Genomic DNA, 18,041 nt, shown 5'->3' with positions numbered 1-18,041 from the left:
GGAAAACCATACCACTCAAATGTCCAAAGACTGCTTGAGAAATTATCTAGGCTAAGGGTATACTCTCCCAGAAGGCAAATATTAATGGTGGAGTATGTGATATTTATTTATATTGACAACGACCAACTTTATATATGTGACATTTTCCCCTGCCAGATTTTTCTTTCCCTTCCTGTGGTGCTGAGCTTACCTTGTCTTTTTTTCCTCCCTCATTACCTTATTGCCGTCTATTGTTGTTCTCTGTTCCATTCTCCAGTCCAGATCAGCAGTGTCCAGGAGGAGTAGAATGAAGGGAGAAGGAAATGCACATCTCAGCACTGTCCATGAACCGTGTTGCTGTGTCCTCTACCCTGTAACGTCGGTCTGCTCTGGGGAAGAGGCCACCTCTGGACTTTATTCCCACATTTTATATGCAGCCTGCTCACTTGCTTCTCACTCCATCTTTCATGTTCTAGTGTGTTACAATGTGAGGTTAAGACCATGGAATTTAGAGTCAGACTTTACGGTTTGGACTCTAGCTTTATCATTTCTTAGCCATGTGATGCCACCACGTTATGTAAGTGTCCAAGCTTCAATTTCCCTATTTTGGGGTCCTCTTTTCAATTATTATGAGTAGAAACAAATAATGTAAAGAATACCATGTACTTTCCAGCACTTAATAAATGTTAGCCACTGGGCCTGCCTGGGTGGCTCAGTTAGTTGGGCGTCCGACTTTGGCTCAGGTCATGATCTCGCTGTCCGGAGTTCTAGCCCCACATCAAGCTCTGTGCTGACAGCTCGGAGCCGAGAGCCGAGAGCCTAGAGCCTGCTTCAGATTCTGTGTCTCCCTCTATCTGTCTGCCCTTCCCCCTCTCATGCCCTGTCTCTGTCTCTGTCTCTCTCTGTCTCTCTCAAAAATAAATAAACATTAAAAAAAACTTTAAAATAAATGTTAGCCGCTGTTATGAATTACTGCCATGATCACCATCACAATCACAGTTACTCATTGCTGATTACTGAGCACTTTCCTATTTCCAGCACTGTGCTAAGCAGTGGGGGTAAAACAGAGAGAACATGATAGGCATGTTCCGCGCCCTCACAGACTACTAGTCTGTACTCATTTTTGTCTCCTTATTAGGTCATAGGAATCTCTCCAAGACGGCAGCCCAGAGATTTATGTTTTTCCTCCCTGGAATCCTAGATTAAAATGTTATGCAAATATTTCTATAGGGACATTGTAATATATTGGCGCTTAGGTTCCATTGTATACTGTTAAGAGCTATATATAATATCAAGTAATAACAAGGGCTTTGAGGAAGACTAAAATGAGATGTGTAGTTGGTGGTAGAGTGTGCTATAATAGAATAATCCAGGAGGTGATGTCTGAGCAGAATCCTGAATGAGGGGAAGGAGTCAGCCTTCCCATACCTAAGACATACCAATGTCTTAGGGAAGTTGTTTGGGCAAAGAGAACAACAGCTGCAGAGATCCTTAGATGCACACATTGGCTTGTTGGGAATGTGGGAGCAGCAAGGAGGCAGGAGGGGCAGGAGCACAGCAAGGGAAGAGAATGGAAATGAACGAGGCTGGGGCTAGCAGGGGCTTGTGTGTACACAATCCTGAGCCATGGTCAGAATGCTAGACTACCTGTAAGTGTACAGGGTGCCCTCAGAGAGTTCGACCTCCGTGGTTGACCTAGAGAGATGGATTCCAAGGGGTGGAGAGTGGAAGCAGAGAGATAAGTTAGGTTATGGCAGAGCAGGTGACAAAGTTTCTGAGAATATGTGTTCTGCTTTCCAAACAAAAGTAACCTTGGGTTTCCAACCTGTTGATAAACTGAGGGGCTGACTATACTTGTTTTTAAAATGTTATGAAAGTATCTTGGAAACAGATGGCTTTATTAACTATAAATGTGTCTCACATCTCTGTCCTTACAAATGAGCCGTACTGATAAACAGCCTAAGGAAATGTTCCAGACCCTGTAGCTAATGCTCAGTCTTATCATCTTTATTGAAATGTTTATTTAAGGGTGTATAGTATCCCAAGAGACTGAGAACTATACCCGCCTATTCTAATCCACATTTCTGAAACCATCAGAGGAAAGTCTTCACTAAATACCTCCTTTCAGCTGGAATAAGCTGGTCTGTCTTATAGAACTTTCCCATGCCAGTGTTTTCACCCTTCTTTTGTATTTTATCTTCTAGCACATTATCAAATTACAGTGATTTGAAGAAAGATTCTGCTGTGCACCTGAATGCTCCTAGGACACCAGGAAGGCATAAATTGACAACCACCCCTCAGCAAAAGCTCCTCTCCCAGCATCCACCACAGAAGCAGGGAAATGACACAGATCCAACTCAGGGTGTACAGACTGGTGTGGCTAATGGTGTGATGGCAGCACAAAACCAGATGGAGTGTGAGGAGGATAAAGCGGCCACTCTTAGCCCAGATACTCCTATTCAAACTTCAGAACCCTTGCTTGCTATGAACTTAGTGAATGGAGAAGGAAAGGAGAAAACTACCACAGAACCCGCATCACCCACGGCAAATGACTATGATGGAAACGCGTCTGATAGTAGCTGCAGGACCTCCACTGTCAGCCAAGGGCTCCCCCTAGAAGAAGGAAGGGCAGATGCGGAAGCAAACGTGCAAGAGCGGGAAGATGGAGAAAGCCCTCTGGAACAGGAACAGCTGGACCAGCACCAGGAGATGAAGGTAAAGCGGGAGACTGGCTCAGAAGTAGGAGGAAGCACCACCTGTTCCGCGACTGTCTTAAAACTCTACTTAATAGCACTCGTGAAAGCAATGAGTCAGATCACCCACACTACCAGTTAAACAGTTTTAAGCTTTAGCTGCTAATGGATGTTTCCTCTACTCTATGAGAAAACACTTCACTTTTTCTTGTGTAGTTTCTGTTGATCTTTCTCTTGTGATTTCAAGAGTCAGAACGTTCTGAAGACTTTAATGTAGGAAAACCACAAGCTTATTGTTTTTACTTGCATAGGAAGAAAATGTTCTTTGTTGCTCTAGATGTTAGGGACACATCCCTAGTATATTTACGGGATAAGCAAGAAGAAATTGTATACTCTTTGCTTTTCAGACATTTCTAATCTAGACCTGGAAGAGTAACTTGAACCAGCAAATGTTTCAAGTAAGGACAGAAATATGGAGGGGGCCAGGCACCCGGGTGGCTCAGTCAGTTAAGCATCCAATTCTTGATTTTGGCTTGGGTCATGATCTCACAGTTGGAGAGTTCAAGCCCAGCATCAGGCCCTGTGCTGACAGTGTGGAGCCTGCTTGGGACTCTTTCTCTGCCCTTCCCCCACCCAAGCACGCACACATGCTCTCTCTGTGTCTCTCAAATAATAAAAAAAAAAACAAAAATTTTTTAAAAGGATGCAAATATGGAAGTATTCACAAATTATTCAGATTATAACCATAACTCTTTCCAGGCTTCTAATTTAAAAATTTTTTCTAACTAGTATGGTTTTAAAACAATTGACTTAATCTTGGATTTAAAGATGATCTCTTTAAAGATCATCTTAGTTCAGCAATTCATTTATAGAAGTAGAAACAGTTCTAGAAATCACTTCCAGAAAGTTGATGTGATTCTCTGGGGTCACAACAATAGCCTGGACCTCTTGGTGTTCTGACTCACAGACCAGTACTGTGTCCCTGATGCAAGAAATCACAAACTTAAGTGCCTGAATGCAGGAAATGTCAATGAATACGGCATCCATGAGTAATGTACTAGAGAGAGGTGAGGCTGTGGCAAAATGGAAGTTCACATCCTTTCTAAAGAGGGCTGCAGTTCAGTGAACTGCTTGAATGGCATTTCTGCCTGTGTGCAAAATCTAAGCTTACAAGGAGCTGATTTGCTGGTGAGATACATTCATAATTTACTTGTGCTATAGCAGAAGCTTTGATACAATTCTTATAACAAGAGCATTGCATTTGTATTCTTTATTCATGTCAATATAGTGCTTTGAAGAGATTAATAAATATGGCCTTTACACAGTACTTGGAATTTCTTGAGTCAAAGGTGCACTATAAGCATCATCATACAGTTCCCTAGAATAGAAAGTTTGTTTTTGTCTCCAAGGACAAAAAAAGTTCCCATTGCTCAGTCTCTTTTTGATTATAAATAACAATCTGTGTGGGAGAGTTGAGAATTGAAAATTTGACAATTATAGGAAAATCTGTAAATGACAAATCCAAGTCCTAAATCTAATATTTAGGATTTTTTAAAGTTTATTAATTTTAGGACACCTGGGTGTTTCAGGTTAAGTGTCCAACTTGAGCTCAGGTCATGATCTCATGGTCCATGAGTTCGGGCCCCGCATCCAGCTCTCTGCTGACAGCTTGGAGCCTGGAACCTGTTTCAGATTCTGTATCTCCCTCTCTCTGCCCCACCTTTGCCCGCATGTGCTCTTGTGCGCTCTCTCTCAAAAATAAACATTTAAAAAAAAATTTTTTTTAAATGTTTATTTATTTTTGAGAGAGAGAGAGAGAGCATGCGCAAGCAGGGAAAGGGGTAGAGAGAGGGAGAGAGAGAATCCCAAGCAGAGTCCACACTGTCAGCACAGAGCCCAACATGGGACTTGAACCCACGAAATGCAAGATCATGACCCGAGCTGAAATCCAGAGTTGGACACTCACCTGACTGAGCCACCCAGGTGCCCCTCTATTTAGGATTGTTTATGGTGCTGTGCCTTAAGTGGCATTAACATTAGGCAGAAATTCAAAAGGACTGACTGATAGTAAAATATCAGAGTAAAAAGTGATTGATTGATGTTTTTAGAACTTTAACTAAAATGAAATCCACAGTATGGTACAGTTTTCACCAACCCTGAAAAAGATCCCAAATAGACAAAAAGCCAGTGGCTTATTTTCTTCCAGTTAGTGAATTAATTTTAAATGCTGACTCTCAAGCAGGGAAAGTTTAAATAAGGAAGTGGGTGGGAGAAAAGTGAGTCATACTTGGTAACATTATCTGAAACAGTAAAGAAACAGGACATTGCAAAATGAATCTCTTCACTACATCTTGATGTGGTCATAGATTTTAGTGTCTCTGTGCTTGAACCATGGTGAACAGAAGAGAAGGGTAGAATCGAGAACTCAAGATTCTTCATTTGTCCTTTTATAGTTGGAATGATGCCACCAGCAAGCATTTATAAAACAGTAAGAACTATTCTTATTAATATTTTGATTGGTAATGCCTGTGGTTGCTGGGTACTACTTTTTTTTTCCTGTTCTATATTATTGTCTGTACATTCTCATTGATGAGTCTTATTTGGCTTGGGGAAGAATTAATAGGGCTTTCTTATTAAACTAGCAGAACGCACTAGTACAGCTGGCCTTTCTCCTAAGTGGGAATGTAAGTAGTAGATGGCACATGCTATGTGTGGGAAGAAAAATGACATCTTCTCTGCAGAGCTATTGCTACAAACACTACATGTGTCTCTCATCTAAAGGGGAGCATTAGGATTTAATATATATGTGGTGATAATATGTTCTCCTTTGCTGCTCTGGTGTCTGTTATATTGCATTGGTTCAAATATGCAAACATAAATATTAGTAATGTTAAGGTGGTAAATTTTATGTTATATATATTTTGCCACAGTTAAAAACAAACAAAAAGAAATGTTAAAAAAAAAATAGTATATAGTGGAACCATTGGAACCAGGAAATCTTGATGCTTCTTCTGACTTGTCCACTAACTAGTGATATGACCTCAAACAAATCAATTAAATTATTTGTGCCTTTAGTTAAAGGATATAAACTGGATGTGATCTTAAGGCCCTTTTCAGTGATAATGTCATAATAATTCTATGCTGTTTTTAATAGGTATATTTCTTTGTTAGTATAGCCATCCCCCCCATATTGTCAGCTGCTTCTTGAACTGTCTGGTGTGTTGAACGTCTAAGATACTATGGAATACTTTGAATTTCACTCTGCAGACAACTGAAAAAAATTACTTCAGTCTCTATATAATTCGATGTAGAGACTTAAATCAGAAGTCTTAAATAAGTTTCATTTGAACGAGTATTAATTTTTTTTAACGTTTATTATTTACTTTTGAAGGAGAGAGAGAGAGAGGCAGAGTGCGAGCCAGGGAGGGGCAGAGTGAGGGGGAGACCCAGAATCTGAAGCAGGCTCCAGGCTCTGAGCTGTCAGCACAGAGCCCGAAGTGGGTCTTGAACCCACAAACTGTGAGATCATGACCTGAGCTGAAGTCGGTCACCTAACCCACAGAGCCACCTAGGCACCCATAACCAGTATTAAATTTAATGAGCATTTCTTAAATGCCCACCAAGAATGAGAGCAGGAGGGATTGGGGGATGGAGGGGTAGGAGCAGAAGAGAATCACAAAGATAGTTCAGGAAAGTAGATACACATTAAACTAGATCTCTTTTTTTAATTTTTTAATGTTTATTTTTGAGACACAGAACGAATGAATGAGTGGGGGAAGGGCGGAGAGAGAGAGGGAGACACAGAGTCTGAAGGAGGCTCCAGGCTCTGAGCTGTCAGCACAGAGCCCAGCATGGGGCTTGAACTCACCAACTGTGAGATAATGACATGAGCCGAAGTTGGACACTTAACCGACTGAGCCCCACATTAAATTAGTTCTTGAACAGGTATTATTAATAATAAAAACTTATTTGAAAATTGTCTCAGCTTGTGTAACTTTCACTGATATCTAATGTATTGTGATCAAGAATCACTTCAGTGGTGAATATAGAATACTGTTACATTTACCATATAAAAGATAAAGAATACCTACCTCATTGAAACTCTTGTCTCTACCATACTTGAGCAAAGCTACACTTTTCCAATATTTAAACTTTTGCAGTATGAGTGATCTAAAATATAGCCAGACACCTCAAAGTAGGCAGATTGTTGTTTTTTTAAACCTCTGAACTAAAGGAAAATTGTGAGTACTTTGTGACACCTTTAGCTCTTACCCACAAGGTGTTATCAGTGTCTTTAAATTAAAGTTGGATATGTATAACATGAGATTAAAAAACTGAAATCTAAAGGGGATATGTTATAAGGAAACCTTAAAACCTGTACATGACAGGGAAGGTAGGGGCAGAAGAATATCATGTGTGCCTGTGCAGGCATGCCTACCTGAGGGCACAGTGGCCAGGGTGTGGACAGTATTATAATAGTATTTGGCATGATGAATTTGGGTTATCAAAAATAGCTTAAACTATATTAAGAGACTCAGGTAAATGGGTCAATCAGTACATTTTAGAATGAATTTCGTTTGAAATGGTTATTTTTTTTTCCCTCAGATCTGTGTGCTTCGGTGGGTAAGTTTCATTAGAAATGCACTAATGTGGGATGCAGTCATTGATTATGCCACATAATAAACACCTCTCTTTATAGTTTTCATGAGCCTGTTAGTATCCAAGATGTACTTTAACAGGTTGTGTTCATAGATCTTTCTGAGATTTATTCAGTGTTTCCTTCCTCTATATTTCATATTGTAGACCAAATATAAACACATAGATGTGACCTTTTAAAGACTAAAGTTGATAGAAATTACATATCTGTTGGCAGCATAAACTCAAAGAAGCAATGTACTTAAATTTAGTAATAGTTTTATCAAGAATATTACAGAAACATTTTAAGTTAATCATTCATTTCATGAAAAATGAAAGAAATTGTATAATAAAGTGAGGAATTAATGAAGATAGAGATTTGATAGAACTGATGGAGAATTGATATTTATAGAAACATTTTTGTTTAAAAACTTAAATTTTCTTTCTAGTTTTTTTTTTAATTACCATTTTATATTTTAACATAATCTTTGAGAGTTTATAACCTTTGAACATACTCAAATAAAAATTAAGAAGACAGGAGCACTTGGGTGGCTTAGTTGGTTGAGCATCCAACCCAACTCTTGATTTCTGCTCAGGTCATGATCCCAAGGTTGTGGGATAGAGCCCCAAGTTGAACTCCATGCTGAGCATGGAGCCTGCTTAAGATTCTCTCTCTCTCTCCCCCTGTCTCTCTGTCTCTCTCTCTCTGTTTCTCCCTTTCTCCCTCTGCCCCTCACAAAAGAAATTAAGATAATCATCTCTTAAGGAAAAGAATGACAGAGAATCAAATTCAGAAGTATTGCAAGTAGAATGTCAATGCTGTAATCCAAGTTAAGTCACTTTTCCTTTTCTCCTTTAATGTTAATTGTAACTCTTAACACTGTTGATTTTGCAGGATGTAATGTGAGGTATCAGAGTTTTCTGGCAGTTAAAACATAATGTTTACCTTGGCTGTCACTTTCTTGTGGTGGGCTATAAGTTCTTTTTCTGTAAGGCTTTGAATTTCTTTTTTTTTTTTTTTTCACTTTTTAAAAAAGTAAAGGTTGGGGGCGACAACTGTTGAGATCATCTTAGACCTGAAGGCACATAGTAAGTTACTCTTAGCTATTTCTTCCCTTGCCAGCTCAGCTTTCATTCCAAGAATATGAAAGACAGCAGAAGCAAAGGAATTATCCAGCTTCACTAATCAGTCTTTGTTGTTGCTAGTATTACAGTGAAAGTTCTCACTGAAGTTGTTGGAGTTTTAAAACAATGTGTAGAATAACAGAAAAGGTGTCCCACTAACCATATGGATAGTCCATATGAGGATTGCTTTTCTTTTTTTTTTTTTTTTTAATTTTTTTTTTTAACGTTTATTTATTTTTTTGGGACAGAGAGAGACAGAGCATGAATGGGGGAGGGGCAGAGAGTGAGGGAGACACAGAATCGGAAACAGGGTCCAGGCTCTGAGCCATCAGCCCAGAGCCCGACGCGGGGCTCGAACTCACGGACCGCGAGAGATCGTGACCTGGCTGAAGTCGGACGCTTAACCGACTGCGCCACCCAGGCGCCCAAGGATTGCTTTTCTTATTCACTTAGAACTGAATGGTGAATTTGGAAAGTTCTTTATTTTGTGGTGACTCCATTTAGTCTATTGGAAAGGTATAAGAAAGCGAGGTGAGAAAAAATGAACCTCAGAGAGCCTGTATCTGAAAAACACACCTGTTCCATTTGCAAACTCATTGTGCCAGGCTTACTGTCCTAAGTGCCAGAAACACCTAGGATGTGAAGAGTACACGTCCTGCCTTCAAAGCCTTGGTCTACCCAGGGGAGAGAGATAAGAGAAAAATCACCATGATATGGTGCAATAAACACATACTTCAAAAACACAGACGAGGAATGACCTGAGCCTGGGGAAGGGCTGATTGAGGGGCAGGCTCCTGAGAAGCAGTTGAATTTAGCTTGAAGAAAAGTAGGAGAGGTTGCTGGTTGGTTCAGAATAGATGGGAATGGGGTTAGGCAGGGAGGAGTGGCTCTATCTAGGCAGAGGCAGAGTATAGGAAACAAGCAGTGGCAAGTGGATAGATGTCATATTTGTGGGTACTCCTGGCCTCATAATACGAGGCCAGAGGGCCAAAGAATTGAGTGTGAGAATAGGATAGGCTTAAAAAGAAAACGTAAGCTAGGGACAAATTGCAGGCGGTTTGTATGCCTAACCTGTATCTTTTCTCCCCTGAAAACAATGAACAATCCTCATAGGTAATAAAGAAAATGCAGCAAAGCATAGAGAATACAAATCACTCATAGTTCTACTACCCCAGAGAGAGCTGCTTTGATATTTAACATTCCAACTTATTTTTTTCTGAGCTGATTTTTGGGAGAAAACAATTTCAGTAGCCTAATGTATGGTCATTCTGCATCCTGTTTTGTAGGATTAAACATAGGTGCTTTCCTGTGTTATTTCAAATTTTCCATAAGCCAAATACTGTGTGGCCTCAGAGGCATTTAATTAAAGCATGGAAGTGACATGATTATACATCTGTGGGTTTTAGAAAAAATGAGTCAGATAAAAGGAAAACAGATGGAGCGGAGTTTGCAAGCAACTACAATAATCCAGGTGTGAGAGGATGAGGTCCTGGACAGATGCAGCAGAAGGTTAGGACAAGGAAGAGAGGTTTCTAAGGACCTTCTGATGGAGGTAGGGAATGAGTCATGTTCAACTCCTAGCTTGGGTGAAGTGTCCGTTGGTGTATCACCTTCTGAACTGCAAGAGAATACAAGGAGTGGCATATTTGGAGGAAAAAAAAATAGGTTTAGACATACAGAAGTTGAAAGATGTGTGGATTGTCCTCATGAAGATGTCTAAGACAAAAATGGAAACTCTGGAGGCGCCTGGGTGGCTCAGTTGGTTAAGAGTCTGACTTTGGCTCAGGTCATGATCTCATGGTTCGTAAGTTTGAGCCCCCCTTGTTTGGAATTTGCGCTCTCTCTCCCTCTCTCTCTGCTCCTCCCCCACTCAAATAAAACTCAAAAAATGAATACTCTGGAGGTTTTATGGTGTATTGATTAAGGATAAAGACATTAGAATTAAGAGATGACTTCAAACCCAGTCTTCATCACATACCAGCTAGGTGACCTCAGACATGGTATTTTAACATAATTTGCTAGGCCTTGGTTTCCTAACATGTTAATAATTGAGGTGGAAGACAGGAAGGAAAGCAATTGTGTTTGGAATGATGGGAAGGAGTAGACTTGCTAATTAGGTTAGTTTTGTACTACTGAGTTTATGACACCTGCAGGACATCCATTTGCAGCTATTAATTAGCAAGTGGAAATGTGGGTCTGGAGCTCAGGAAAGAGGGTTAGAATGTAAGAGGATGTACATAAGGGTGTGATTAATACTGCCAAAATAGAATGTGCAGGAACAGGAAGAAGGGCAAAGACTGAGCCCTGGAGAGCACAAACAGAATCAAAAGGGGAACATAGCGGTATGAGAGGAAAAAGAAAAGAGAGCAATGTTATGAGAATCACAGGGTTTGGGGGAGGGGGACATAGGATTATTGGTGAGCTTATGAGGATTGGACATCATAGCAAACTAGCTCAGAGAACCTGGGTAATCAAATTAAACAGACTACGTTTATATTGCACATACACTATGTGCAAGGCACTGCAGAAAATAAAAGAGGAAACAGCTGAAACAGGATTGAGATAAATGATCATTACATAAGGTATCTTGAGGCAAGGGAAAAAGGGAACTCAAAGATTAAATCAAGATTCAGAGCAAGGCTAAGAGGATGAATTCCCCGTTAGCATAAATTGAGAAGTCAGGGAGTCTGGAACTCAGTGAAAGAGGTACAGCCTCAAGGGGTGGGGCTTGGAGCTTGAGGACAGTGGAGAAAGCCCTTGTGGTGACTTGTGACTAAGATTCTGAGGGCCAAGGTCAAGGGTAGTGGGCACAATCAGCAGTCTCCCCAGCGTTGCTGAGTGACCTGGAACTCAAGAAGGAGAAGATGGAACTGGCAGTGGGAGTGAGCCGCGGTCTGCGAGTCAACAGTGCCAAGAGAACAAGAAGATAACAGTCAGTGGTGGGGCTTAACAGAATGTTGACATGAACCAGGAGGTTTGGGAAAGTGAGGTGCGTGGAGGTCAGGATGCATATTAACGATGCTGTTTGGCATGGGTGTGAGAGAAATGGAAAGGTCAGATCTTAAAAACACAGCAGTCATCATATGTGGCTTAAAAATAAAATAAAAATAAAAAGGGCAATATACAATAACCAGTCAAGAAGACAGGCTCAAGGACCAGAGTCTCTAGGTTTGTAGCCCAGGTTAGCCACTTACAGTTGTAGGACCTCGAGCAGGTCACTTAACACTCTCTGTAGCTTAGTTTTCTTCATCTGCAACATGGAAATAAGAACCTACCTCACAAGGTTATTACAAGGCATATAGATCATCAAATCGTTGTAGAGGATTTAGAACAGTGCCTTAAAACGTAATGTGAGCTATACATATGTTAAGTAAGCATAAAAGTAAAATCTTGTTTCCTCATTTGTAATTCAAGGGAAACAGACACATGACCTGAAATGTCCCTTAATAGATCCAGAGTTTAGTATATCCTGCCAAGTGAGTGTCCCAGCACCTACCAGTTTGTTTTAAAGTGAGATGCTCCTTTGTGGGAGGCACAGAGGGCATTTTGGCTGACTCTTCCTTTTTAACACAGGTTTCTTATATTTTGTTTGTTTCTCTCCTCTGAGGCCCATAGGTTATTAGCACATAATGCACTCATTTATATGCATAAGGTTTTAACTCCAGGGAATTATCATCAGAAATATTTATAAGTGACCTAATTACTTTGATGCTCTGCCTAGATTTGAGATAGGTTAATTCAGTTATTGATTGTGAGCATATGTTCTTCCTGATGCATGATCTTTAATTTCTGCAAAAGGCAAAAGACAATTTAATGTATACTAAATTGGATATAAGAAGAACAGAGTTCTCTCTTTGCTACCACTTACTTCCTGTCTGATCTTGTGCAAGTAACTAAATTGTCCTTCTCAGTGTGAACTCTATTTTGCCCTTTTCCCACCCTATCTCAAAAAGATAGAATGTAAACCTTCAGATTAAACTCTCAGTCACCTGTTCTCCTGTTTAGAATTAAATAAATAGAATAGAGGACATCGGATTGGAAAAACATTGTCGCTGGGTCAAAAGTAGGTTTGGGGGTGCCTGGCTGGCTCAGGCAGTAGAGCGTGTGACTTTGGATCTTGGGGTTGTGAGTTCCAGCTCCACATTAGGTATAGGGATTACTTAAAAATAAAATCTTAAAAAAAAAAAAAAAAAGAAAGAAAGAAAGTAGGCTTGGACTTTGCTCCCAAAGCTTCCTGAAGGATCATGCTAAGGTAATAGACTATTTATTCTTGTGATACTCTATAATGAAGCCCTGGCAAAGGAATAATGTGCATGGGTCGTAGTGGGTATTCTTTTTCCTGTAATGTGAACCTGGTGATAAATTACTTGCTGATTACAAATCTTCCCTGAGAACATATGGCCTTCATTATGGCATTATTACATGATCTTCATTGAACACAAAATCTGTGTTTTATTCCCTTACCTTTCCCTTTTCTTGTCCTGCAAATCCCCAGGGAGTTCTCTTCCTTACGAGGCTGTGACAGAGCAAGAACTTTATTTTCACAGACCTAGATTTGAATCCTGGCTGAGTCACTTACTTAGCTATATCATTTGGGGCAGGTTACCCATCCTCATTAAGACACTACTTCCTCATCTATAAAGTGAAAGGATAATGATGGCTGCTTCCCAGGAGTATTATGAGGATTCCATTAGCTAATTCATGTGAAACACATGCTAGTGCTTAGCACACAGTAAGTACTCAATAAATAGGGCTGTCACTATCACTCCCTTGTGATACCTTCCCTTGATTTCCCTGTTCCTTAGTATTAATAAGAAAGGATCTATAGAACTCTATAGAATTATGGATTATTGGAATGAAGGTGTCTGACACAAGTTAGAGATTTTAAGATGCTTTTTGAGATGATAGGACAGTTATGTAACATTCAAATATTATTGTGATCTAATTTTAAATTATCACCTGGAGCCACATGGAAGACATTAAAAATGACATATCAAAATTTTCATACAGCTCATGAATTGTGGTAGAGAATCAAGTGTTAATTTCCTAAGTTGACTCATCTTGTTATGAAAGAATGGACTTCAGGGAAAGCAGAAACATGTGTATTCATATAAAGCTACATCTTCCATCTGCAGGGTAGAATTTAATTAATTGGTAGCAAATATAGGTAGAAACTCCCAGGACCAAGAAACCCAATAACTTATATTACTTTAAATATAACCCGTAATGAATATATGAAAAAAACTATAAGAACTTTTCATAGTTTTGATTCCATGTTTTTAGAAAAAAAATTCGTCCTGATTAAAATGAAATCATGAGAACATGTACTGAAAAGTTAAATAGCATAGTTGAAGAGTAATAAAGCATGATGTCGGTATCTGGTTCATTTTTATGTAATTGAAGCTTTTGCCCTTAAAGCATCTTGTAGGAAACTCTAATTGTTTATTAACCTTTATGAAGTTCTTTCCAAAATGTCTGCTCCCCTGCTTGGTGGTTCTGAGACATGTGGCAGTGCGTATGGTACTAAGATTTTGAAAAATGAATCTCTGGCTCCACATGAGCATTTTCTGCCTATCCAATAAACGAAGTCTGTGAGCTGCCGTGGGGGCTCTTTGTCTGGGGCTCCTGCCATATGGAAGAGTTGTGCCAAAAGATCTGAAAAGAGCCGTAGGAGCTGGTGACATCTGTAAATGAGGAGGCAGAACTGACAGTGTAGCACATTCATGAGCCAGCAGGCACACTGACTAATGACCAGGCTGAATCTAGCCTAGTGAGAATGGAGCAGCTCTCTACTGGAAGGTCACTGGGGGTGTGAAGGTGCACAGTCCTAACCTAGGAAGTGCATTAAGCAAGTGTAAGAAGCAGAGAAAAGTAAATTGTGTAATCTCTTACTGTAAGAAGTGTGTTTTTTATCTTTTCAGTTTCAATAGTTCAGATGTACTCTATTGCATCTTTATTTGAGGCAATATTCTGAGAATCAGCTTTCAACATAGGAACATAGTGTCATTTACAAGTGAAAAAAATCTTGATATTATAGAGGAATATCAAAGGTAAGATGCTTTTGTAATAGCATATTTATGATTGTTTTTAAAGAGTCAAGCCTGTGTATTAGGTTCCAGTAGAGGCAAATAGGATTGTTTATTAAATCAATATTGTGTAGCCATTACTATTTTCCAAAGAATCACAAGAATATATGACTTAGTGAAGTGCTAAGCACAAAAGTAGCAGTTACATAGTTTTGAAGTGGCAAATAATAAGAAACAACATTAACTTTACCTATTTAACTTTTTATTTAAAAAAAATACCAGCCTACATCTCTAATGTACCAGCAATTTTAAAACAACTTTGTCTGTTATTTAAGCATAAGTCTTGGGGCACCTAGGTGGCTCAGTCAGTGAAGCATCCAACTTTTTGGCTCAGGTCATGATCTCATGGTTTGTGAGCTCGAGCCCCGCATCGGGCTGTGTACTGATAGCATAGATCCTGCTTGGGATTCGGTCTCTCCCTCCCTCTCTCTCTGCCCCTTCTCCCCCCACTCAAAAATAAATAAACAAACCTTAAAAAAAAAAAACTATCTCCTAGAGTAATAGAGCCCCTGGCATGCAGATAGATTCTGTATTTCTCCTTAAATGTAATTCATACATGAGTTTCAGTAACTAATTTTTTTAAAGTTAGAAGCCATCATATCGTTATATCAAATATGACTGAATCTTCAATACCTGATGATTATTTTTTTAATTTTTTTTATGTTTTTATTTATTTATTGTTTTATTTATTTTTTGAAGGAGAGACAGAGCATGAGCAGGGGAGGAGCAGAGAGAGAGGGAGACATAGAATTTGAAGCAGGCTCCAGGCTCTAAGCTGTCAGCACAGAGCCCGATGTGGGGCTTGAACTCACGAACTGCAAGCTCATGACCTGAGCTGAAGTCGGACGCTTAACCAACTGAGCCACCCAGGCGCCCCATTTACCTGATGATTATTACTAAAATGCTGAAAAACCTGCCATAAATAGAATTTATATTAGAGAAAGATTATATACATTAAAATGCAGAGTAGATACCACATTTCATTTTTAAGTGGATGGCTTGTATTTTGTTAGTCAAAAGAAAATTGGAAAGGGAAAACCCTTACAGGCACTTTTTATAGTCTTGTTTGCTGCAGAGAAGAGTTCGAGCGAGAGCCAAAGATTTACTGACCAGTGACTTAAAAGCCCAGGCTCTCTTAGATGATTGGAATCTGATTCAGTTACCTTTCAACCGTGTGACTTAGAGCAAGTCACCTGGCCTTTCCAAGCCTTGAAATTTTATTTTGTTGTATGTGTGTGCTGCCAATAAAACAGGAATAATGTACCTATTTTATAGAATTACTGTAAAGATTAGTCAACTTATATAAAATAATTGTAACAGCATCTGGTGCATAACAAGCAGTCAGTGAATAATCGTTAGCTGTTCTTATGGCAACATTGTTGTTTGGGTCCATGATTTCCTCACCTCTACCACAAAAGTCCTTAGTAACTTTTCACAAACCTGTGTGCAAGTGATTAAACCGCATGTCAGCGAGTTTACTTTTGCTTAACTTTGTGTTGGTTTTGGCAAGGTCAGGGACCTAACATTAGAAGACCATCTGTGTGGAAGGACACAGCTTTTGCTAATAACTGCTGGTCTCTCCCTTGGATTTTGCAAAATATGACCAGGATACCCACAATTTGCCACATTCAGCTAAAGTGTGATTTAGAGTCAGCAAAAGATCATTTATTATAAGCTTCTGATTTAAGATCCTGTAGGATGTGGAAGACCTCAGGAGTGACTTCATTGCATGGCAATGATAGACAGTTTGACTTGTTGGTTAATGAATTCTCTGACTCATAAAGGATGTATTATTTTATCATGGCACAGACTTTGCTGGATGGTTTTCCTTAAAGGTATTTGTCAAAACCAGAATCAGAACATATGAAAGTGAGTGAGTCACAAAGATACAGTACCACTATTAGAATAAAACAAAGGTCTTGGAAAGAGCAAGTCACTAATACTAATGACATCATGGATGTATCTCAAATGCATTTTGAGAAGTGGAAGAAGCAAGACTCAAAAGGCACATACTGTGTGATTCCATTTATACAACCTTCTGGAAAAGGACAGATCTAATTATTAACAGGAGCAGGTAATAGGAGAGGGGTGGGACCGACTATAGAGACTTAAGTTTTGGTGGAAATGTTCTTTATCTTCATTGTGGTAGTGATATGATTATATTAATCATTTGTCAAAACACTTAGAACTATCCACCAAAAAAAAGGGTGAACCTTACTACTGTAAGTCATATATCAATAAATCTGGCTTACAAAAACACAAATGCCTTATAGTATTGATGCAGGTCATTATTTCTTTTGAATATGTTGAATATACATTTATCTTCCTCTGAAATGTTGATATATTTCTTATATATTCACTACATATTTGTGTTCTCTTATTATAGGTTTGGAAGTCACATTTTCAGCTCATTATTTTCTCCTCTATAAGTAGTAATTGTTTAAAAATTACTTGAGACTTTTTCAGTCATGCAGAATATACCCCATGTTTCATAGTATTTCAGTTTTCCATATTAATGAGGATGCTTCTAACACAAATAACACCAGTAACGCTCAACCTGGCTTAAATAATAAGGAAGTTTATTAACTTCATCTCTGTGGTTATGGGGTGGCTGCCCATAGCACTCAAGTCTACAGGTACCCTTATTTACATGGAGCATGGAAGAGAAATTTCTTTTTCTATGGCTCTTCCTTAAGAGTAGAAAGTCCTAGTGCATATTCCCTCATGTCTCATTGGTTCTTGAACCAATCACTGTATATTCTTGATTATTACACTAGTTCAGACCCACCTTTTGATCTGGGGAATGAGGGTAGTTTCTCCAAAGGGAAGGCCACCTAGTAGTAAGGTAGATATACTAACCAAATCTGGATATCATTAAGAAATAGAGGGAAAAGATGTCAAACAGACAGACAGCAATGCTAGTACTTTACCCTGAATTGATCATTTAACCAAAACCTTGGCTAGCTGCGGGATTTAATGACAATATAGTTTTTATTTCAGTATTTTTGAGACCACAAATTATTTTAACAGTATTATGTTACTTTACCTAAAGCCTTCACATAAAAATACTTCATTTCAGTGCTACTGTAATAAGCAACATGGTAACCTCATATGTTGAACACGATGAAGCATGCTATACAGTATAATAGCATTTTATACACAGTTTTAAATGTAGCCTTTACACAAACTAGGCACTGGTTTGAAATATGCTTTGTTCTCCTTTGGTGCAGAGTTATTACTAAACCTTTACTATGCTTCGTACTTGCCTACAATGAAAAGGGTACTTCAGCAAAGTAGCTAGGTAGAAATTTCTCAACAAACAGATGTATAAAATAGAAAATGAGTTCTAATAGGACCAAGTTCAAGAGCTCTGGGTAGTTGAAGAAGGCTCCATGGACAAGGAATAAAAATTCAGCAGCCCATCCCCCCCAAAAAAGTATGTCTTCAATACTAAGAGAGATAAAGCAAGAATATATGCCATGCAGAGAGGATGGAAAGAAAAAAGGTTTGGGAATGACCATGG

At 39.1% G+C, this 18,041-nt stretch overlaps 1 protein-coding gene across 10 annotated transcripts in view; it reads left to right on the top strand.

Annotated features, from left to right (window-relative positions):
• The window catches only part of FGD4 (FYVE, RhoGEF and PH domain containing 4), a 250,933-nt gene that overhangs the window by 157,096 nt on the left and 75,796 nt on the right, over positions 1–18,041 (top strand). For 9 of the 10 annotated variants that reach the window (XM_040488466.1, XM_040488464.1, XM_040488463.1 and 6 more), the window contains one exon: positions 2,184–2,694. In XM_040488466.1, coding sequence (XP_040344400.1) covers positions 2,184–2,694 — 511 coding nt within the window. Of the gene's footprint in view, positions 1–2,183; positions 2,695–4,955; positions 5,161–18,041 lie in introns of those variants that run through there. The other variant, XM_040488473.1, reaches the window with a different exon arrangement.

The sequence above is a fragment of the Herpailurus yagouaroundi genome, unplaced genomic scaffold (genome assembly GCF_014898765.1).
Source record: "Herpailurus yagouaroundi ecotype Mexico unplaced genomic scaffold, PumYag 166, whole genome shotgun sequence".
Classification (NCBI taxonomy): domain Eukaryota; kingdom Metazoa; phylum Chordata; class Mammalia; order Carnivora; family Felidae; genus Herpailurus; species Herpailurus yagouaroundi.
Note: the sequence above shows the minus strand (reverse complement) of the source record. Positions and strands in the feature narration are given on the sequence as shown.